At 42.6% G+C, this 24,169-nt stretch overlaps 1 protein-coding gene, 2 non-coding genes and 1 pseudogene across 3 annotated transcripts; 2 read left to right on the plus strand and 2 right to left on the minus strand.

The window, feature by feature from the left end:
- Positions 1-1,986: 1,986 nt before the first annotated feature.
- LOC136549310 (flavin-containing monooxygenase FMO GS-OX-like 8) lies at positions 1,987-3,856 on the plus strand. Its single transcript, XM_066540551.1, has 4 exons — positions 1,987-2,588; positions 2,734-2,972; positions 3,055-3,137; positions 3,228-3,856. The coding sequence occupies exons 1-4, from the start codon at positions 2,027-2,029 to the stop codon at positions 3,718-3,720; spliced, it is 1,377 nt and encodes a 458-aa protein (XP_066396648.1). The 5' UTR covers positions 1,987-2,026; the 3' UTR covers positions 3,721-3,856.
- A 2,390-nt stretch (positions 3,857-6,246) lies between these two features.
- LOC136553013 (small nucleolar RNA R71) lies at positions 6,247-6,355 on the minus strand. Its single transcript, XR_010782921.1, has one exon. It is a non-coding gene; the product is annotated as a small nucleolar RNA R71 (small nucleolar RNA).
- Positions 6,356-16,820: 10,465 nt separating this feature from the next.
- LOC136549312 (flavin-containing monooxygenase FMO GS-OX-like 8) lies at positions 16,821-23,692 on the minus strand (annotated as a pseudogene).
- LOC136553092 (small nucleolar RNA Z247) lies at positions 18,446-18,584 on the plus strand. The gene has a single exon (XR_010783000.1). It is a non-coding gene; the product is annotated as a small nucleolar RNA Z247 (small nucleolar RNA).
- Positions 23,693-24,169: the final 477 nt, after the last annotated feature.

The following is a 24,169-nucleotide window of genomic DNA, read 5'->3' on the forward strand; positions in this document are numbered from 1 at the left end:
AAAAAGAAGGAAAGAAAAATGAAAGGACAGAAAGAGTGAGAAACATAATAGACTTGTCGAATCAGATACAAGGTCATGCTAATAGTTGTTAAGATAAGTTGTGTATACAATTTGGTCAAAACTGTAAAAAATTATGATTAGAGGCTATTGTTGTAAGTTATGTCCCGCAAAATATTATGCATAAATGTTGTGAAAACTCTATAACTTTCCAAAACTAGAAAATTATGTAAATAACTTTTTTCACAAAAGGAAAGTTGTCGCTAGTTTCAAGTTTGGCGAACCGTTTGTTGCTTTTTGGATTCTGGGTCCTATCATCCTCTATGGTGATAGAACATACCTGTTCCATAAAAAACAGCCATTTTGTATGGATTTTGCTGCTTCCATTGTATGCATGATCTTTCAAGTGAACCGAGCTAGTATAGTCTTTGGTTTGGACTTCTACTGGTTCAACCGCTGGTTCAGTTAAGTCCTACTAACTATAGTTGTGTGTGGTGGTGTATGAACTTCCCAATTTGTTATTGATCTTCGGTTTTCTTGTGTGCCTCTAGGATGAAAATGATCATAAACGAGCAAACTAGGCCTACATAATTTGCATTTTCATATCTTTCTCATAGAAACGAAATCGATAACGATATTGCCCAAAATGAATATGACACCCGTATTGCGACATGTCAATATAGGTCAATAATCGATAATGTAAACTAAAAATAATGTTATACAACACCATATGTAGGAATGATAAGCCAGGTCTTCAAACATGCTTTACTTATTTTTAACTAACAAACATGATTTACTACCCATACAAACACAAGACTATTGAAGTGTGGGATATATATAGGTAAAAACTGTATAATATCGTCAGGATTTCCTGGCTCAGAAATGACAAATCACTAAAACAGTCCGGTAGAAACAGATATCATTTCCAAATTTACAGTTTCTATTTCCGTTTGCTCCCAAAACACGATAAAATCTCATAAACGAGCGACAACAACCGATTTATTCCATTTGGGCTTTCATCCCTACGAGAGAGGGTTTGTGGCATTCAATTGAGAGCTAGCGGAGTTTAGGCCTTGTTTGGATACATCTAGATTGTGGAAGCTGGATTTTGAAAGCTTGATTATAGTATCGGAGTTGTGAGGTTGATTGGACCCATAGATTATAAAAGCTGCGGTGGACCACTTTTTTGAGTAAAATTATATTAATACCCTCAGTATTTTATTTTATGTTGTAGCTATGGAAGAAAGAGAGAGGGGCAGAACAATCTTTTGATGACTAGAAGCTAGAAAAAGCTAGGTTCCTCAACTTACCAGATTATGGAATCTAGGATCACTGAATTCTAAAAGCTAGATATAAGTTATGGCTGTTTGGATCCCTCCCTAGATTCTAGAAGCCAGCTTCTACAATCTTTGTGAATCTAAACATGCCCTTAATATCCCGGCATTTGTGCAACAGTGATTCAGACAAGATTTTCAATTTCGGTAGTAAAAAAATTTGGCCACCCTCGAAATTACCGAAATTCGCGAGATTTGGTAGAAATTTCACTGGGATTTTTTTAGGGACTTGCACACGAAGTACGTTTTTTTCTAAAAAAAATAGATCTAAACAAATATTGCATGATTTATGACTACACATCTATTGAGTAGAAGAATATGCAAAATAAACAAAATAAAATATTAATCTAAAATTATATAGCACATATATTAATGTATTACAAAATTTCGGATTTTTCTTTCGGCCACCCCAAAATTACTGAAATTCGAGAAATTTTGGTGAAACTTCGTTGACATTTTGAACTCTTCCTGAGCTCTATGGTCCATCTGTCTGCTTTTGTTTGCACATGCCCGGCAGAAGATAAGTACTACATGTCGACACTATTGTATATTGGCGAGCCTGTAGACTGGGAGCAGAGATGAATCATACAATAATAGTAGGAGCAGTTGAAGTGAGTAGGAATATGAAAACAGAGATGACCACCCGTGACTAGGACTTGCAACCTGCCTGCACGTCCACCGGCGGCGAGGTGAGGATGTCGTCGTCGTCCAAGAAGGTGTGCGTGGTCGGCTCCGGCGTCGCGGGACTAGTGTCCGCCCGCGAGCTGCGCCGGGAGGGCCACGACGTGACGGTTATGGAGCAGAGCGGCGGCGTCGGCGGGCAGTGGCTGTACGACCCGAGGACCGACGCCACCGACCCTCTCGGCGTGGCCGGCGCGCAGAGCAGCATCTACGCCTCTCTCCGGCTCAACATGCCCAGGGAGACTACGGCCTTCTCCGACTTCCCTTTCTTCCCCAGCAACGACGGCACCGGCGACGCCCGGAGGTACCCGGTGCACGCCGAGTTCCTGAGGTACATCAGGGACTTGTGCGACGCGTTCGGGCTCATGGACGCCGTCAGGCTCAACACCACGGTCCTACACGTCGGCCCGTTGGCGCCGCGCGCCGCTGACGACGGTGGCGTGAAGCGGTGGACTGTGAGATGGTCCTCGAGACATGGTGACAGTGAGGGCGAGGTGGTCACCGCAGAGGAGGTGTTCGACGCCGTCGTCGTCGCGGTCGGCCAAAACTCCCAGCCAAGGCTCCCTACCATCAACGGTAGGTTCCGATCGATTAAGTCGTTGCCAATAATTGCGTGCACTGATCGCAAAAGATGATGTATCGATTTCAGAATTTTTTTTCTCTCCTCCCTGTCGAACTGAATTTGTGTTCTTGTTCTTGGTCACCTGAACACATCGATCAGGCATGGACAAGTGGAGCAGGAGGCAGCTGCATTCGCACTCGTACCGGGCCCCGGACTCGTTCCAGGACCAAGTGGTGGTGGTGGTCGGATGCCACATGAGCGGCACGGACATCGCGCTGGAGCTCTGCACGGTGGCAAGAGAGGTGCACATCAGCGTCAAGTCCATGGACGACGGCGCCGTGTTCCCGGGCATGAGGCAAGCTGTGTCCAGGCACCACAACCTGCATCTCCACCTCCAGGCATGTCGTCTCTGCTCGTTCATGGACATCAACAACATACATATATGCATATAATCCGACAAGAACGCTTGTGCGTATGTAGATTGATAGCTTGTGCGAGGACGGGCAGGTGGTGTTCGCCGACGAATCCTCCATTATCGCAGACGCCGTCATCTACTGCACCGGGTGAGCGTATAGTATAGGTGCCAACGCTTCAGATTGATTGCCAACTGATTGCTGAATGGTGATGAACTCGTGCAATGGTCTCAACTAGAGGTACGACTACTCGTTCCCATTCCTGGACACGGGAGGTCTGGTCACCGTCGACGAGAACCGCATCAGCCCGCTGTTCGAGCACACGTTCCCGCCGGCGCTGGCGCCGTCGCTCTCCTTCGTGGGCGTGCCCAAGAGCGTGGTCGTGCCGCGGTTCTACGAGGCGCAGGCGAGGTGGGTGGCGCAGGTGCTATCCGGCCGGAGGTCGCTGCCGCCGGTGGCTGACATGCTCCGCTCCGCGGAGGAGTACAACCGCGCAAGGGAGACGGCCGGCGTGGCCAAACGCCTGACGCACGACATCTTCTACCTGGAGTACTGCGACGCGTTCGGGGAGACGCATTGCGGGTTCCCGCGGCTGGAGGACTGGAAGAACGAGCTCCTGTGGTCCTCCGTCAAAAGACTGCGCAATGCCACGGAGAGCTTCCGTGACGACTACCGCGACAGCGACCTTGTCCTGGAGGGCCTGCGCTCACAGGGCCGCAGGACACGAGGGTAGAAAACGAGTCATGAGTGGCGGCTCGTTGGCCAGACAAGTCGCTGGGGAGCTCCCGCAACAGTTTTTTTTTTAATTATTTTTGAAAGATCCGGATTCCCGGCTTGTTTGACAAAGTACATGCGCGCCAGAAGCACGATTAAACAAATTGTAGAGTTACATCGTCTGCTGTTTTTTGAGTATCTAGAAACTCATGAATGAGTTTTGCTTTCAGAATGCTGGATGGAGAATTATGAAAATACTGCTCTTCAGGATAGCTAGACTCTTGCAAAATTGGGAGATCCTTTGTCCACCCGAGAAGGACCAGTTGCGGCTATATGTGATTTTTTAAAGAAGATCAAGGATGCAACCAAACTGATCTGGTGTCTGCCACGGGTAGAAGCCTAAGATACCTAAAGGTGATGCAAAGGGTGTCAACCTCTTTCTGATAACATCAAATTCTTTGATCAGAAGCCCGTGCTTTTTTCTGTGAAGTCTCGTCTGCATGTGTTTATGGAGAGATACTGTTGACGGTAGTTATCATTCATCATAAACCGTCAACATAACTTAAATAAATACATAAAAAGGGTCATCAACATAGACTTAGGGGTTTAAACTGATAATTTTCACGAGTTTTGATGAATCTGTGTTTTTAGCAGGGTTATTCCAGAAAAACCGGCAAGGAAGATCAAAACGTCAAATAAAATTACGGTTATCCGCAGCAAAACTACTCCAGAAAGTTTCTGAGGCCTCCAGAAGGCATCCCCCCGAGGTAGGCCCCGAGGGGCCCCCAGGGCCCACATATCAGCTCACATCACTACGTCGGTTCTCCACCGCCTCCTAGATTTCATCTACGCCATTTATTCAAGTCGATTTGATCCGAGGGCTCAGGATTGACACTCCGGCCTATATAACCAACCCTTGCCCCCCCCCCCCATCCAGAGCACGCTGCCATAAGTCAAGAGTAGATCAGAAACTAGGGTTTCCAGAGAGAAGAGAATAGAGCTCCAATTCTTCAAAGTTCTAGTATAGGCTAGCTAGCAAGCTTTAAGTAGAGTGTGGACTTTTGCTCAGGATTCTAGATCTGCCGTCTAGAGACTAGTATAGCCATTGTATCTCTTTATTTATGACTTTGTGCTAATTCAATATTATGTTGCTATTTATTATGTTCAAAGTTTGCTCTAGTTATATACTTGATATAGTTCTGATTGATGATGAGTTTATGCATATGTTCTCAAAGCGCTTAGCCCAAGATGCGCATGGGTTAAGTGGTTGATATTATGTAAGCATGGTGCTTAGATATTGTTTACCTGTGGATGCATTCTGCACTCTGGGTCATGTGGTAGATCGCGGATGTGACACACTCGTTGAGTCTTTTGTAGTCCACTCCCCGTTTGTAGAGCAAGTAGAACACGGTTGCGAGGGAGACAAGCTCTGTTCTTGATCTTCCTTAGTAATGTTCCTTATGCATAGATCCAGAGTTAATTATGCTATAGATGAGAGTATATATACTTGGGTGTACAAAAGACTTAGTAAATAAGAAATGACTTAGGAATCTTTTGCTCTTACCGAATCTCCTGCCTAGCTATACTACATTTTATGAGTCTCTATTTCTATCTCTGAAATTATTATCAATGCTTCACACTTATCATTTATTTATCATTTGACTTACCCCTGCCATAGCATGAGAGTGGTTTTATCATAAGTATACATATTTGTCAATATGTCTATGCCAACAATCCCATAGCTCCTCTCTGTAGATAAAATATAAATAATGATACTTAGTATACTTCCGGGTGAAATACTACAATGGTATATTATCTATGCGCTTGTGGATACTTTACTTTAACATATATAATTTTCTCTGAGTTTACAAGTGCCATTAATAATTATCAACCATGCATTTCTGGCATCATGCTAGGGATGACAACTTAGTAAAGAGTAATGCTAAGAAATGTCAACAATCATTTATGGTGCCGTTGTCGTGGAGGGGCACATGGCTATAGAGAATTAATCAAATAAATACTTATTGATAAAACCATAACACCTCTGCTTTAGTAGGCTTACCCTTGTTTGTCATTGTTTGTATTTTATATAGGGTATTGCAGAATTGTTTGTGATTCACCAACAACTTCCAATCAGAATCAACCCAATCAAGAGGAAGCTCAACACCAGTTTCTGAACTATGGCTGACAAAACTCTACGTGAGTTCTCTGCTCTGAGCACCGAGAACATTCACACTGGACCAACACTCAAAACCGACAACCTTGAGTTCAAACTTAAGCCAAGCCTCATCAACATGGTGCAAGCTACCCCATTCAGTGGAAAGGCACATGAAGATGCTAGTGCTCATTTTTAAAATTTTCTAGAGATTTGTAGCATAGTCATCATCAAGAACGTTGCTCAAGACATCATACTACTTCGATTGTTTCCATTCTCACTAGTGGGAAAGGTGAAGCAATGGTTCTACACCAATAAAGACAATATCAATACATGGGCAAAGTGTTCAAAGGTAGTCTTAGAAAAGTTCTTCCCAATAGGCAAGACCACTGCCTTAAGAGGAACACATTTCCATCTTCCAACAGCAGAAGGGAGAGTCTATTCTAGAAGCATGGGAACATTTCCAAGAATATATTTCAGATTGTCCTCACCATGGAATGGAAGATTGGTTGCTCATGCAAAGTTTCTACCATGGATTAACTCAGAAAGCTCATGAACAACCCGATGCCACTACTAGAGGATCATTTATGTCACTCACCCTTGAAAAAGCTAAAACTCTTATAAAAAAGATAGCCTCTAATCAAGGCTGGTCATCATGCAACATCCAACCATGCAATAAGAGTGAAGAAGTACTAGAAGAGGTGTGTGCATTGTCAACCAAGATGGATGTACTATTGAATTGGCTTGAACAGCGAGCCAATTACAAGAGAGATCGTCAGGCCATTTAAGATGCTTTCAATGCTCAAAACACATGTGGAGAATATTTGGAGGTTCAATTCTCTGAATATCAAGAGGATGTAAACATAGTTGGCAACAATCTAGATTCACAACAACAGAGACAAGGATGGAATTAACAACAATGGCAACTTACCAAGGTAAGTACCCAGGTAACAATTATAATTCTTTTAATCCCAAGCAACCATCCTTAAGAGACTTAATCTTAGAACAAGCTAGGATTAATGAGAATATTTCTAAAAAGCTTGCTTTTAATGATAAGGTCGTAGAAAACATAAGTACTAAAATGGATACTTTTTCTTCTGCCATAAAAGACTAACTTAACTATAATAAAAAGATAGAATCTCAATTAGCCTAATTGATCGTTGCTCTGCCTTTTGCTATTAACCTTGAAAAGGTCAACGCTATAACCACAAGAGGTGTCAAGTCTACTCATGATCCGCCATATTCGACAAGGACAGGTAAGACACAAGGGGTAATGCAGGAAGAGGAGAAGAGAAATGATGAAGTTGAAGAAGTTGAGCCACAAGAGTGAGAATTAAAATAAGATTTTCATGACACTACCTTCCTACCGTTTCCACACAGAAATCAAAAAGCCAAAATGGATGAGCAGTTTGGTAAGTTTGTGGAGGTAATTCAAAAATTATATATCAATATTTCTCTACTAGATGCCATACAGGTATCCACCTATGTGAAGTACCTCAGAGACATTCTCAACAACAAAAGACCACTGCCCACCACTGAAGTAATCAAGTTAACGGAGGAGTGTAGTGCGGCCATCCTAAACACATCACCTGTCAAGAAGAAGGATCCGGGGTGTCCCACTATTGATTGTTCGATCGGAAGCCAGAACTTTGAGAACGTGTTATGCGATCTTGGAGCAAGCGTTAGTGTCATGCCCAAGAAGGTCTTCGACAAGCTTAACTACTCAACACTTACACCAATGTCAATGTGTTTGCAACTAGCCGACCAATCGGTCCTCTACCCTGCAGGAATCGTCGAGAATATTCCGGTAAAAATACGAAACTTGTTTGTTCCCGTGGATTTTGTAGTACTTCACATGCATGAGGACATGAAGACATCCCTCATACTTGGGAGACCCTTCCTAAGTACTACAAATGCGCACATTGATGTCGGAGCCGGAGAATTCAAATTCCATATCAACGACAAGGAAGAGCGATTTGCCTTCAAGCCAAGACCAGAACAATGCTCTAATTTAGAATAGTGTAAGAAACAAGTTCATTCGTCAAGGTCTCCATCTACGGGGCCAAAGGATGTACCCAAAGAATAAATGCGAACGGAGAAGTCTGGTTTGGTGGACTTAAAATGCCGAACCCTCACCGGGAGGTAACTCGGTAGTTATCTATAATTATTTTTTGCATTATATTTTGCTTTGGCATATTTACTTTTCAACACCTGCATTAAAAAATCAAAAAATTCTCATCATGGCATTATAAAAATTCAAGCCCCATGTAAATAATTTTTACAGAACGTAAAAACCCCATAAGAAATATTTACTATGGAGGAGTAAAAATTTAAAATACCATCATTCATCTTCTTATATTTTATAGTTTCATAAAATATTTTTTATTGTATATATATATATATATATATATATATATATATATCTGAATATACGGTTGAAATACGGGCACCGGGACCAAAAACACTTGGGGACCCACCACCATCACCTCCATAACCACTACCCATCACTTCTATCTCCACTCAATGACCACTTTCACCTCCATCATCTCTCCACCAGCTATCGTGGTCGTATCACCACTGAAAGAGCACCAAAGGAGTGGATGTTTTGCTTAAGCATGAAGTAAAAGGAGCACGAGAAAAATGGAGAGGTCATTTGGCCATGATGTGCGTCTGGTCAGCCCCACCACTTGGTTGGCCGCCCTGCTGCTCTCCCCCCTATAAATACCCCCTCCTAGCTGCTCAACTCACTCACTCACACTGCAATCCAGCTTCCAAAGTTTGAATTTCCAATTCCAAATCTCATAGTTTAAAACTCTCTTGGTAGAAGTAGTTTTGGAGTGAGAGAAAAAGGTGAGAAAGTTGAGAGTGAAAGTGTTGCTAAAATCTTGAGTAAGAGAGAGAGAGAGAGGTGCTGCTAAAATTTGAGCAAGAAAGAGAGGGTTTAAGAGTGGTAGTGTTGTCCAAATCAAGAGAGAAAATTAAAAAGAATTAGGGTGGAAGTCATGTCAAAATATTAAGTAGAAAAATTCTTTAGATAATCTCGGACGACTAACCCTCTGGACGACTGACTTTTGGATGGCTAACCGCTAATATTTTTGTTTTCCTAATCCCATTCCACGAGTTATGTTGTCTTTTGTCTATTTTGCAGGAAAATGAGCAAGATCATCGGAAAGCTCAAGCGTGCGGTGTCGTTCCGCTCTACGACAATTTCGTCGTCCCGGGCAAGCACCGACATGGAGGTTGATCCTCCATCTCCCGCTACCGGAGCATCGTCCTGTTCAGCCCCCACAGAGAGAAATGTTCTCTTGCAAGAGAAGCAGCTCAAGTTCTAGGACGATACGGAGAAGGACATCTACAAGAAGCTGAAGACCCGGAGGTTCATCCTCACTCCCGCTTACGATCTAGCCCTACTGCAAGCCACAGTTATGAACACTAAATTTGAACTCATTTTTAAGGCTGTAGGATGGGAGGATGTTTGGAAAATTAATGAGCCAGGGTCTAAGCTTTTGACTGCTGAATTTTTATGCACCATGAAACCCATTGATTCGGAAGTATCATTTAGACTTTTCAAAAAAGATTTTTCTATCCCATGGAAACAGTTTAGTGAACTTCTAGGATTTCATGCACAATGTGTGATTGATGTGGACACTGCTATACAATATTTTGATAGAATGAAATTTTAGAGGAAAATAACTAAAAAACTTACTTGCTACCATCCCCGTATCAATGAAATTCATCATCCTACTTTGCGATTCATGCATAAATGGCTAGGTTTTCTCTTTTTCCTAGGAATGATTTTCGCATTGTTAGAAATGATGAACTTAAACTGCTCTATGTCATGGTCAAAAGAAGAAAGGTTTCACTAGTCCAGTTTATGATGAAATAATGGAAAGAAATTCCTTATCTTAAGGGAGATGTTGGGTGTACTTTTTGATCACCCGCATAGCTAAAAATTTGGGTCTTTTAGAAAATGCTTCTGTTTCTTACATCGATTATGAATATTTTAACCAAGCACACATGTTAAAATAGGGTAAAAACGGGAAGCTTGTCATGATGTATATAGATTATACAAATGAAATCCTGTTTCCAGACCAAAACCTTGGTCTGTATGCGGTGTAGTCTTTTGTCTTTGATTTACAGGTGAAGGAAGCAGCGCCTCATCGGAGCGCCTCTACAAGACTCATGTGTAACCCGCAGCTCTGGTACCGTGGTGACAATCCAATTCCCGAAGGACCTGCCTTCACTTGCTATGCAGGCTGGGACCAGATGAGTTCTTCCCGCATGCACCAGCCCGAGTATGCTTGGCGGGAATCTTCCCACATGCACTAGCCTGAGCATGCTGGTTGGGAGTAGCCCGCTCCTCAGCACGCTGAGGGCTCCTGGCATCAAGGCTCAAGTGTGCAATGGCAGGATCACAACTTCGACTACTATCAGCAGCAGCCATATGAAGAAGTCTCGAGTGGCCATTAGGGAAGACGTATGTCCTTCTCTGCCTATGGCTACCATGACCAACCCATGGGCTATCATGAGCAGCAGATGGAGCGCCCCTGCCTCAACAACAGGCTCACCACCATCGAAGAGAACCAGCATAATATCCAGAACCAACTTCACCAACACACTCAGTGGCAAGCGGAGGCAGGAGAACGTCTCGCCGCCATTCAGCAGCACCAGGAGCAGAAAAACGAAAATTGACGATGCTTGTTCCAGGGTCTCCACATCAACCTGCCTTTCTGAGAGATCGTAGCAACACCCAGCTTGGGGGAGGAGCCCCCGTTTACCGAAGGTAAGTTTTCTCTTCCTAGCATTTTATTATTTTCTTTAGTTTATTTTTGGAGTTTGCTATTTAGTAAAAAAAAATACAAAACCAAAAACAAAATAAAAATTTAGTTTATATATATATTATTATAGCATGATCTAAAAAAATGAAACCAAATAAAAAGAGTGTGAATATAGTTTAAGTTTAATTAAGTTTGCTTAAGATGTGTTTTAGTTTCCTTTCTTGTTTTTAAGAGCTAAAAAGAGAGAAAACTTGAAGATGATCTCACATGATGGAAATGATGAATAGTTGCTCTGTTATAATTCCTTTCAAGTACTTAGTTTTCAGTCTTGAATTCTCCCGAGTTTTAGATGAAATTGATTTGACATAAAAATTTGCTCTAAACTTGAAACTCGTGGATAGCATATGCTTGATCTAAGTCTAGGTAATTGATGGATATGATATAAGAATTTATGAGCTGCTATTTATCTTTTTCCAAGTGACACTTGAATTCCGAAGATTTATCTTTTAAAAAATATAAAAATGCAATATGATGAGATCCTGTATGACAAAGCTTGAATTCCTACCAGAGCCAAATATGATATTTAGACTAGGAAAACTTCCACTCATATATGTTGCTTGCATTGTATTGAGTTTGGTCAAGCTTTGTTGATGCCTTATGAGAGTTTTTTCATGCTCTTAAAATCAAGATCACGTACACACCATCCAAAAATATTTTACTCCTACACTAGGTGAAAACGCCAAAAACATGCTTGATAGGTTTTCCACCAAATAAATGGTCCAAATTTTTGTCGCTATCTCTCAAAAGTTTTGTTGCAGAAAAGAGGCATGGGGCTATGCAAAAGTTATTCATAAAAGAAAAAAAATTGAGAATAATGAACACAAAAGTGTTCGAGATATTTAAAACAATGGGTACTCAGATGCCCGTCTGAAAAAAAAAGAAATAAATAAGATAGCCCATGCTCTCTAGCAAATGTTTCCAAGTTTCAAAGTAGAGATATGTTTTTTAAGGAGCAAAGTAGAATTAGGCTAGCCACCATATTTATATCCACCATATGTCACACAAATGCACATCTTAATTTGATTGTATGACTCAACTCTCTTTGAATCTATTGTTTGACTTTACAATATATGTATCGTAAGTATGCTCTCTCACACATTTACCACTCCTATGAGCTCCATATAAGCCTTAGTTGTAGAAGAAGAAAATGCATAACATCGCTATTATCTTGGTAAGGATCCACAAATAACACATATATGAGAGACTTCAGAGTGTCATACAATGGAATCTCTGAGTTTTATTTTGAAAACTTGCAAAAACTCTAGAATAATGGTTGAACAAAGAACTTGAGACATAGTGCTTGACTTGATCGTTTTGTCTTTTAATGGCTCAAGACCCAAGTGAAAGCACAAAAGCCCCATAGTTAACGGAAATATGGGTAAGTTTGAAAGTCAGATCAGTGGATTTTAACCCAGAGGAGAATTGTTTGTTGAGTGCATGTGTACTTTTGAGGAGTAAAAACAACACAACAGCTCCTGATCCATTGTTAAGTTTAAATTTACCCAGGGACAAGAAAAGGTTAAGCTTGGGAGAGTTTGTTGACGGTAGTTATCATTCATCATAAATCGTCAACATAACCTGAATAAATGCATAAAAAGGATCACCAACATAGACTTAGGGGTTTAAACTGACAATTTCAACGAGTTTTGGTGAATCTGTGTTTTTAGCAAAGTTATTCTAGAAAACCGGCAAGGGGGGTCAAAATGTCAAATAAAAGTGCACTTATCCACGGTGAAAACTACTCCAGAAGGTTCTAGAGGCCACCAAAAAGGCATCCCCCCGAGGCAGGCCCTTAGGGGATGACAGGTGGGCTGGCCGACCCCATAGGGCCCACATGTCAGCCCTCGTCACTATGTTAGTTCTCCACTGCCTCCAACATATCATGTACACCATTTATTCAAGTCGGTTTGATCCAAGGGCTCAGAATTGACAATGTAGCCTATATAACCAGCCCCTGCCCCCTCCCTCCAGTGCATGCTGCCATAAGTCAAGAGTAGATTAGAAATTAGGGTTTCTAGAGGGAAGAGAATAGAGATCCAATTCTTCAAAGTTCTAGTATAGGCTAGCTAGCAAGGTTAAATTAGAGTGTGGGCTGTTGCTCAGGATTATGGATCTGCCATCTGGAGACTGGTATAGCCATTGTATCTCTTTATTTATGACTTTGTGTTACTTCAATATTATGTTGCTATTTATTATGTTCCAAATTTGCTCTAGTTATACTTGATATAGTTGTGATTGATGATGAGTTTATGCATATGTTCGCAAAGCGGTTAGCCCAAGATGCGTATGGGTTAAGTGGTCGACATTATGTAAGCATTGTGCTTAGATATTGTTTACCTGCAGATGCATTCTTCACTCTAGGTCATGTGGTAGATCACGGATGTGACACTCCCGTTGAGTCCTTTGTAGTCCACTCCCCGTTTGTAGAGCAAGTAGAACACGGTTGCGAGGGAGACAAGCTCTGTTCTTGATCTTCCTTAGTAATGTTCCTTATGCATAGATCCAGAGTTAATCATGCTATAGATAAGAGTGTATATACTTGGGTGTACAAAAGACTTAGTAAATAAGAAATAACTTAGGAATCTTTTGCTCTTACCGAATCTCCTGCCTAGCCATACTACATTTTATGAGTCTCTATTTCTATCTCTGAAATTATTATCAATGCTTCACACTTATCATTTGACTTATCCTTGCCATAGCATGAGAGTGGTTTTATCATAAGTATACATATTTGTCAATATCTCTATGCCAACAATCCCATAGCTCCTCCCTGTAGATAAAATATAAATAACAATACTCGATATACTTTCTGGTGAAATGCTACAATGGTATATTATCTGTGTGCTTGCGAATACTTTACTTTAACATATATAATTTTTTCTGAGTTTACAAGTGTCATTAATAATTACCAACCACGCATTTCTGGCATCATGCTAGGGATGACCACTTAGTAAAGAGTGAAGCTAAGAAATGTCAACTGATACCGGTCAGAGTTCTGATGCTTGTTGGCCACAGGGGGTCAGATGTTTTGTTTCTCCTTTTAATTCATGTGAACCTTGTATGGTGTTAGATTGTTTTCTGTGGCTTGTCCTCCTCTGGTGGAGTGAGGCTTCGTTTGGCTTAAAACTGGTGTTGTAAATGACTTTTGGTCTTTTGGCTATACATTTGGAAGGCCGAGACGTTTTTTCCCTCGAACTCTAAAAAACATGTTTGGAAACTTTACACCATGAAAAAACATAAGACACAACTAGCATGAATGCATTTAACATTAATGTATGTTGCATTCATGCTAGTTATATCTCATATTTTTGTCATGCAAAGTTTAAAAACACGTTTATACATCAATTTATAATGTTTTGGGAATTTTCTAGATTTTTGTTGGATATTTTCTTATTTTTCTAGAGCTAAATCTATTTTTTTAGCTTCTACATATATTTTCATGAGTTCTAAATATTTTATTTGAACTCTTCATATCTCAATCTATCTCTATGATTTTTCTTCGAATTTTTACAAGCTTAGAGATAATTTATATGGTTTAAATGTCTTATCAAGTACTCCCTCCATTTTAAATTAAAAGAAATTTTGGCTTCTCTAGATACATAGACTTTTTCTATGCACTTGGATATATAATATATCTACTAGATACGTAATAAAAATAACGTATAAAACATCTTATAGTTTAGAAGGGGGTATTTACCAACTTTTTTAATTAGATAGAAAAAAGACAAAACCGTCTTCAAAACCACTTCAAACTATTTGGCAGGCCTCCTTTCACTACCGGACTCCTTGAGTTTGCCGAGTGTCCCAAACACTCGGCAAAAGGCATAAAACACTCGGCGAATTGTTCGCCGAGTGTAACACTCGGCGAATTACACTCGGAAAAAAATGACTTGGCAAAGACATCTTTGCCGAGTGTTTTTTGTCGGGCACTCGGCAAAGGCTTTGCCGAGTGCCGGACACTCGGCAAAGGGCGGACACTCGGCAAAGTTGGAACCGAAAAAAAACCCGAAAAAATGAGAATTTTTACCCAAAAAAAATGTAAATTTTTTTTAATTGATGGAGGCCCCCACCGGTCAGCGCCCATCCATCTTCGGCTTTTTTCGCATAAATTTCACGACTATGCGGCCGACGGGATTCGAACCCGAGACCTCCTGCTACGCACAAACCTCCTTTACCACTACACCACACTGTCACTTGTGTCTAGATTTCGTTTTAGTTCCCAATATATTATACTAAACCGAGTGTAAATTATTTGTTTGAGGCCCTAAACGAATTCAAATAAAAAAGTTGTGAACTACAAAGTTTCATAACTTTTCGAGATCTACACTTTTAGTTTAGGAAGTTTTTCCATTCGAGGTCGTTTATAAAATTTGAATTTTAAAATTTGGAAATTCAAACGTAGTTTTGCATGACAAGATGTTTTCAAATAAAAAAGTTGCCAACTACAATGTTTCATAACTTTTCGAGATCTACAGAGTTTATTTTGGTTGTTTTTCCATTCGAGGTCATTTATAAAATTTGAATTTTAAAATTTTGAAATTCAAACGTAGTTTTGCATGACAAGATATTTTCAAATCAAAAACTTGCCAACTACAATGTTTCATAACTTTTGGAGATCTACAATTTTTATTTAGGAAGTTTTTCCATCCGAGGTCTTTTGAAAAATTTAAATTTTTAAATTTTTAAATTCAAACGTTGTTTTTCATGACAAAATGATTTCAAATCAAAATGTTGCCAACTACAAAATTTCATAACTTATCAAGATCTACAAAGTTTATTTTGGTCATTTGTTCATCTGACATAGTGGTAGTAACATTGTTCACAAATCTTATATATTTGTCTTCTACTTTCATGAAACTAATATGAGAGATATGAGTGATGTAGATTTTATGAACAACGTTATTGTCGCTTTGTCAAATGAAGAAATGACCAAAATAAACTTTGTAGATCTTGAGAAGTTATACAACTTTGTAGTTGAAAAGTTTTTCATTTGAATTCATTTAGGGCCTCAAAAATTGCTTCGAAAAACTAATTTGCCGAGGGCCAAAAAAATGCACACGGCAAAATGCCTCTTTGCCGAGTGCCAAAACATAGGCACTCGGCAAAATACGGCTTTGCCGAGTGCCAGAAAAAAGGCACTCGGCAAACTGAGAGTAAATTGCTTGTTTGAGGCCCTAAATGAATTCAAATAAAAAAGTGGTCAACTACAAAGTTTCATAATTTTTTGAGATCTACAATTTTCATTTAGTAAGTTTTTCCATCCGAGGTCGTTTGAAAAATTTGAATTTTAAATTTGAGAGATTCAAACGTAGTTTTGCATGACAAGATGATTTCAAATCAAAATATTGCCAACTACAAAATTTCATAACTTATCAAGATCTACAAAGTTTATTTTGGTCATTTGTTCATCCGACATAGTGGTAGTAACATTGTTCACAAATCTTATATATTTGCCTTCTACTTTCATGAAACTAATATGAGAGATATGAGTGATGTAGATTTTATGAACAACGTTATTGTCGCTTTGTCAAATGAAGAAATGACCAAAATAAACTTTGTAGATCTTGAGAAGTTATATAACTTTGTAGTTGAAAAGTTTTTCATTTGAATTCATTTAGGGCCTCAAAAATTGCTTCGAAAAACTGATTTGCCGAGGGCAAAAAAATGCACACGGCAAAATGTCTCTTTGCCGAGTGCCAGAAAAAAACACTCGGCAAAGACATATTTTGCCGTGTGTTTTTGTTTGCCGAGTGTATTTTTCTGGCACTCGGCAAACACGGTCTTTGCCGAGTGTCCGATAAAATACACTCGGCAAAGCCTCCGGCACTCGGCAAATCGCCGGTTTCCGGTAGTGTTTTCGAGTGCTCCTCCAGAGGAGCCGGAGCATTTGAGGAGGAGTCACTGCAGCTCTGACTCCATACTTTAAAACGGTTTCGGATCCTCTACTATTCATGAGAAAACCACTTCGGATCCTTTTATGTGAAAAAGCTATGTTCTTTTTTTTTATGAAACTGAAGGGGGTCTAAACCCCTACAGGGATTTTATTAAAAAAAATAAATGAGCAAAATCCATACAAGCAAAGACAGAAATCAAGAAACAAAGAAAGAGATAAAGAAAAGAAGAACAAGTAGAGAAATTAGACTTTGGATCCATACATCAAAAGTTTAAGAGAACCTAGTCTTAACCCTCAGGGAAAGAATCCTCAATTCCTTTTTGAAAATATCTTTGGCAGGTTGCACGTTTGGTGTGAAAAGCTATTTTCTCACCACGTAGATTAAAGATTTACTTCTAAAACAAACCCTATCGTATTCGCATTACATTTTCTGCTACTTGTGTTGCTGTGAGCCAGCCGGCCAGCCCTGTGCCTGCAAGCCCTCCCGAACCAAGTCGCTGTCGTGGTAGACGTCCCGGAAGGTCTCCGAGCCATCACCCCTTTGTCTTGCCATGGACGCCCACCGGAGCTCCTTCTTCCAGCTCTCCAGCCGCGGAAACCCGCAGTGCTTCTCCCCGAACTCGTCGCAGAAGTCATAGTCGCCGAAGAATTCATGCGTGAAGCGCTTGGGCATGCCGGCCATCTCCCTGGCGCGGTGGTACTCCTCGGCCCAGCGCATCATCTCCTCCGACGACGGCAGCGTCCTCCGGCCTGACAGCACCTGCGCGGCTGCGCCACCCACCTCGCCTGCGTCTCGTAGAACCGCGGCACCACCACCCTCTTGGGTATGCCGACGAAGGACAGCGCCGGCGCCAGCGCCGGCGGAAACGTGTGCTCGAACAGCGGGCCGACGCGGTTGTCGTCGACGGTGACCAAACCTCCCGTGTCCAGGAACGGGAACGAGTAGTCGTACCCAGTGCAGTAGATGATGGAGTCGGCGACGACACACGAGCCGTCGGCGAACGTTACCTGCCCATCCTCACACAAGCACTCGATCTGGAGGTGCAGGTGCAGGTTGTGGCGCCTGGACACCGTTAAACATGTAATTATCTAAAGTATGGCATGGCTGTAACATGTAGCAACACGTGAGTAGTACTCACGGTTGAACCGTCAGGTATGCATGTCACGGTTGAGTTAGGACTCCTAATTATGGTAGAACCAAATATGGTAGAGATAGACCGTGACTTGCTCCTGAAGTTGTAAACGCCTGGATGTAATCTGTTGTCCTTTGGACTATATATAAACACGAAGCCCAAGCCTCGCCAAGATAGGTTGGCTTGGTTCCCTCCTTTCTTTCATGGTTATCAGAGCCAAACCCCTCAAGAAACACATCTAATCTGCCATGGCTTCATCCTCATCATCGTCGACAAACCATCTTGGTCCGGCGGTCTCTGAAAAGTTGACAAGGGACAACTACATCTTATGGAAGGCTCAGGTGTTGCCGCCAATCAGGGGAGCACAATTTCTCGGCATCCTCGATGGTACCACGCCTCCACCAGCAAAGACCATTAAGGCAGAAAAGGGAGACAAAACAGAAGAAGTCCCCAATCCAGCATATGCGACATGGCTGGCACAAGATCAGCAGGTGCTTGCCTTCCTCGTCAACTCCCTGTCACCTACAATTCTGGCGCAGGTAGCAACCTTGACAACATCATCTGAAGTTTGGGCGGCTCTGGAGAACATGTACTCGGCACAATCTCGTGCACGAGTGACAAACCTACGTATGCAACTTGCAAGCCTCAAGAAGGGAAGCATGAACGTTGCTGCGTATTTCGACAAGATGAAGACATTGGGAGATGAAATCGCTGCTGCTGGAAAACCCATCGATAATGATGAGATGGTATCCTTTATTCTGAATGGTTTAGATTTTGAGTATAACCCCATTGTATCTTCTATTCTTGGTCGGACAGATCCAATCAGTATTAATGATCTGTATGCCCAAATCATGGCATTTGAGATGCGTCTTGAGATGTTTGATCAAGGTTCAGGCAGCAAGTATCAATCATCAGCAAACTCGGCTTCTCGTGGAAGAGGTCGTGGCTCATTCAATCCACGGGGTCGTGGCAACAACAGCAACCGTGGGCGCCCTGGAGGCCACGGGTTTCAAGGAAGAGGCAATGGAAATTTCTCAGGAAACAGGAATTCACAAGGTGGAAATCAATCCAACCGTGCCCCTTGCCAGATTTGTGGAAGAACAAACCACTCGGCCATAGATTGTTACTACAGATTTGAGGAGGACTATCAGCCACCCAACAGCAATAATAGCAGCAAATTCAGCACAGCTGCTTATGGCATTGACACCAATTGGTATATGGATAGTGGAGCATCTGACCATGTTACAAGCGAATTGGAAAAGATGACTATTCGAGAAAAATATGGTGGTCATGATCAAGTTCACACCGCCAGCGGCTCAGGTATGAAAATTAGTGGCATTGGTAATTCAACTTTACATACCCCATCTCGCAATTTTTTGCTTAAGAATATCTTGCATGTGCCTAGTGCTCATAAAAGCCTTGCCTCCGTTCATCATTTTACTTCCGATAATAATGTTTTTCTGGAGTTTCATCCCAATTTTTTTCTCATTAAGGACAAGGCAACGAAGAAAACTCTTCATCGAGGAAAGTGTGAAGGCGGCCTTTATCCCCTTGTTCCTGGCGCAACCAAAGAAAAAAAATCCAGAGTGGTGTTTGGAGTCAATAAGCCGTCTATGTATAGATGGCATAGTCGTTTAGGTCATCCTTCCTTTCCCATTGTTAGGCATGTTTTAAAGAATAATGAGTTATCATTCTTAGATGATGCTAGTGAGAAGTCAGTTTGTGATCCGTGTCAAAGAGCTAAGAGTCATCAATTGCCTTATGCGAATACAAATAATATGTCTACCTACCCTCTCCAGTTAATTCACTCTGATGTGTGGGGGCCTGCTCCTGAGTCCGTTGGTAGACACACCTATTATGTAAGTTTTATAGATGACTATAGCAAGTATACTTGGATCTACCTCCTGCGCAAGAAGTCTGATGTTTTCCATGTTTTCCGAAATTTCCAAAGTCTCGTTGAACGCAAATTCAATAGGAAAATCTTGTCCATGCAAACCGACTGGGGAGGAGAATATGAGAGCCTAAATTCCTTCTTCCAGCAAATTGGAATAGCCCATAGGGTGTCATGTCCTCATGCCCATCAGCAAAATGGCTCGTCTGAGAGAAAGCATCGGCATATTGTAGAAATTGGCCTTGCTCTTTTAGCAAACGCTTCCATGCCTCTCAAGTTCTGGGACGAGGCTTTTCTCACTGCCACATATTTGATTAATCTTTTGCCTAGCAGAGTTATCAATTACAAGACACCGGTCGAGCTTCTGTTCAAAGAGAAACCGAATTATTCTTCCTTGCGTGTCTTTGGATGCGCGTGTTGGCCAAACCTTCGACCTTTCAATCCAAGAAAACTTGCTTTTCGATCCCAGCGATGTGCTTTTCTTGGATATAGTTCTATGCATAAAGGATATAAATGCCTTGATATCTCGACTGGCCGTGTCTACATCTCAAGGGATGTGGTCTTTGATGAATCAGTTTTTCCGTTTGAGAGCCTCCATAAAAATGCCGGTGCTCGCCTTCGCAATGAGATCCTTCTTTTGCCTTCTCATCTTTTGAATAATATGGGGGATGTAAGTTGTAATGCTGATGCTTCTAATGATCATAATCACAATGATGCTTCCAGTGATTCGCCATGTGTGCAGGAGCTTGTTGAAGAAAACCGTGCTCAATTTGGTGCTCATTTGACTCCAGAACAACACGCTGCAGAAGGGGTTCCTACTAGTGCAGATATCGAGCCTGATTTGCCTGCCAGCAATGGCTTCGATTCCGCGGAGGATTTTGTGAGCGACAGCAGCGCACCAGCCCTGGACTCCCATTCTTCAACCGCAAATTTGCCGAGCACCAGTCCTGCGTCCGCCTCGCCTCCAAGTGCAGGAGGGCTGCCTCGTGTCAGTACGGCGCACGAGCCCCCGGGAGGATCATCTCGCAGCACTGGGCACGGTATTCTCCAGGCCGGATCCGCCACAGAGGACACAACTGTAGGCGAATCAAGTGCACCTCGACCCAGGACACGTTCTCAAAGCGGTATTAGCAAGCCTAAGATTTTTACTGATGGTACTATCAGATATACATTTTTCTCTTCTACAGGAGAGCCACAGACATTACAAGAAGCTCTTGGGAATCAAAGATGGGCAAATGCAATGCAGGATGAGATCACAGCACTTCACAAAAATAACACTTGGCATCTTGTGCCTCCCTCCAAAGGTAACAATCTTATTGATTGCAAATGGGTATATAAATTGAAAAGGAAGGCTGATGGTAGTATAGATCGCTACAAAGCAAGGTTGGTCGCAAAAGGGTTCAAGCAGCGATACGGTATTGATTATGAAGACACGTTCAGCCCAGTGGTAAAAATTGCCACGATTCGTCTTGTTCTATCAATTGCAGTATCACGTGGATGGTGCCTTCGGCAGTTAGATGTGCAGAACGCGTTTCTTCATGGCGTTCTTGAGGAAGAAGTCTATATGCGACAACCTCCAGGATTTGAAGATGCAAGGTTTCCCAATTATGTTTGCAAGCTTGATAAAGCGATCTATGGATTAAAACAAGCACCAAGAGCGTGGTACTCGAGGCTAAGTTCAAAATTGCTTAGCCTCGGTTTTGTGGCGTCTAAATCAGATACGTCACTCTTTATTTATTCAAAGTCAAATACAGTTATATTTATGCTCATATATGTTGATGACATAATTGTTACCGGGTCTTCTATGGAAGCAATCTCCGCATTATTAAGGGATCTTCGAGCTGATTTTGCGCTGAAAGATTTGGGAAATCTGAATTACTTTCTTGGAATTGAAGTCAAGCCGACACAACATGGTATTGTGCTATCGCAGTCAAAGTATGCGTCGGATATCCTAAAACGGGTTCACATGACGAAGTGCAAACCAGTGTCGACTCCTTTAGCTGCAACCGAGAAGCTATCTGTCAGAGATGGGGCATTGCTATCACTTGAAGACAGTACAAAATATCGTAGTATTGTTGGAGCATTACAATATTTAACACTCACACGTCCTGATTTAGCATTTGTTGTTAATAAGGTGTGCCAGTTTCTGCATGCTCCAACCGTAGCTCATTGGTCGGCAGTAAAAAGGATCTTAAGATTTGTAAAAGGAACTATTGATACGGGATTTAAGATTTGGAGTTCTCATTCAACTTTGCTAAGTGCTTTTTCCGATGCGGATTGGGCTGGTGATATTGATGATAGGCGATCTACAGGAGGATTTGCAGTCTATTTCGGTCCAAATTTGATCTCATGGAGTGCAAAGAAACAACCAACAGTGTCTCGGTCCAGTACCGAAGCAGAATACAAGGCCTTGGCCAATGTCACTGCTGAAACCGTGTGGGTTCAGAAACTATTGACTGAATTGGGCGTAAGACTGAAGGAGCTGCCGTGTCTGTGGTGTGACAATCTCGGTGCGACATATTTATCAGCAAATCCCGTGTTTCATGCTAGAGCAAAACATATTGAGATTGATTTTCACTTCGTAAGAGAAAGAGTTGCAAGGCGTCAGTTGGAGGTCAGATTTATTCCTTCGAAAGATCAACTCGCTGATGGATTTACAAAAGCATTGCCTAGTCGGGAGTTTGAGAGATTTAGAAACAATCTAAATCTGGTTAAGAAACCAAGTTAAGATTGCAGGAGGGTGTTAAACATGTAATTATCTAAAGTATGGCATGGCTGTAACATGTAGCAACACGTGAGTAGTACTCACGGTTGAACCGTCAGGTATGCATGTCACGGTTGAGTTAGGACTCCTAATTATGGTAGAACCAAATATGGTAGAGATAGACCGTGACTTGCTCCTGAAGTTGTAAACGCCTGGATGTAATCTGTTGTCCTTTGGACTATATATAAACACGAAGCCCAAGCCTCGCCAAGATAGGTTGGCTTGGTTCCCTCCTTTCTTTCAGACACAGCTTTCCTCATGCCGGGGAAGATGGCGCCGTCGTCATCCACGGACTTGACGCTGATGTGCACGTCTCTCGCCACCGTGCAGAGCTCAAGCGCGATGTCCACGCCGCTCGATTGGCATCCGACAACCACCACCACTTGGTCCTGGAACGAGTCCGGGGCCCGGTACGAGTGGGAGTGCAGCTGCCTCCTGCTCCACTTGTCCATGCCTATACTAGCAGCAGCAGCAGCTCAGTTGACCAAGAACACAAACTCAGCCTCAATTAGTGTACTTCATGACATGTAACGATTGTTCAGAACCTACCGTTGATTGTAGGGAGCCTTGGCTGGGTGAATTGGCCGATGGCGACGACGACGGCGTCGAACGTCTCCTCCGTGGTGACAACCTCGCCCTCACAGTCACCACGTCTCGACGAGCACCTCACCGTCCACCGCGTGCCGCCGCCGTCGTCGTGGCCGCGCGGCGCCAGCAGGCCGACGTCCAGGACCTTGGTGTTGAGCCTGACGACGTCCATGAGCCCGAACGCGTCGCAGAAGCCCCTGATGTACCTCAGGAACTCGGCGTGCCCCGGGTACCGCCGCGCGTCGCCGCCGGTGCTGGGGTAGACGAAGGGGAAGTCGGAGAAGCCCATACTCTCCCTGGGCGTGTTGAGCCGGAGAGAGGCGTAGATGCTGCTCGCCACGCCGGCCACGCCCAGGGGGTCGCCGGCGTCGGTCCTCGGGTCGTACAGCCACTGCCCGCCGACGCCGCTGCTCTGCTCCATGACCGTCACGTCGTGACCCTCGCGGAGGAGCTCGCGGGCTGATACCAGCCCTGAGACGCCGGCGCCCACCACGCACACCTTCTTGGACGACGACGCCATGTCGCCTCGCCGCCGAGTTGATGGACCTGCAGACACGCAGGCTGCTCGTCTGATATTGGCTGGCTGCAATTGCAAGTCCTAGTCACGGATTGCCGTCTCTGCTTTCATTCTCCTACTCACTTCAACTGCTCCCACTCTGCAAGCTCGTCAATCAATATATAATGTCGTCAATAGCTCGTCAATATATAATATCGCCAAGATGTACTATAACACAGTCCATATAGCAGGTAGCATATGCTGGGCATGCATATGTAAACAAAAGCAGGCAGATGAGGATACAAAGAGCTCTGGATCACTGTTGCACAGATTGCAGGGAGCATAGTATCTCTAGCTCAGTTGAAAGCCGAAATGGAACAAATCGATTGATGTGGCTCGTTTCCGAGGGTTTATCGTTTTTTATAGGGCAAATGGAGATGCAAACTGCAAATATAGTAATGATAGTAGTAGTTTCTACCTGACCATTTTAGTGATTTGTCGTTTTGAGCCAAAAAAAAATCCCCGACGATATTAAACCGCTTTTTTCCCTATATCCCACACTTCAGCAATTTTGTGTACAATTTGATGTTTTAGACATTAGTGTATACTAGCAAACATGCCCATGCATTACAACGGGATCCAATACATAGTGAGTTGTAGCACAGGTCATGAATTCAAGTCAAAAATTAAATTAACTTTGTAGTAAAAAA

Source organism: Miscanthus floridulus, chromosome 4 (genome assembly GCF_019320115.1).
Source record: "Miscanthus floridulus cultivar M001 chromosome 4, ASM1932011v1, whole genome shotgun sequence".
Taxonomy (NCBI): domain Eukaryota; kingdom Viridiplantae; phylum Streptophyta; class Magnoliopsida; order Poales; family Poaceae; genus Miscanthus; species Miscanthus floridulus.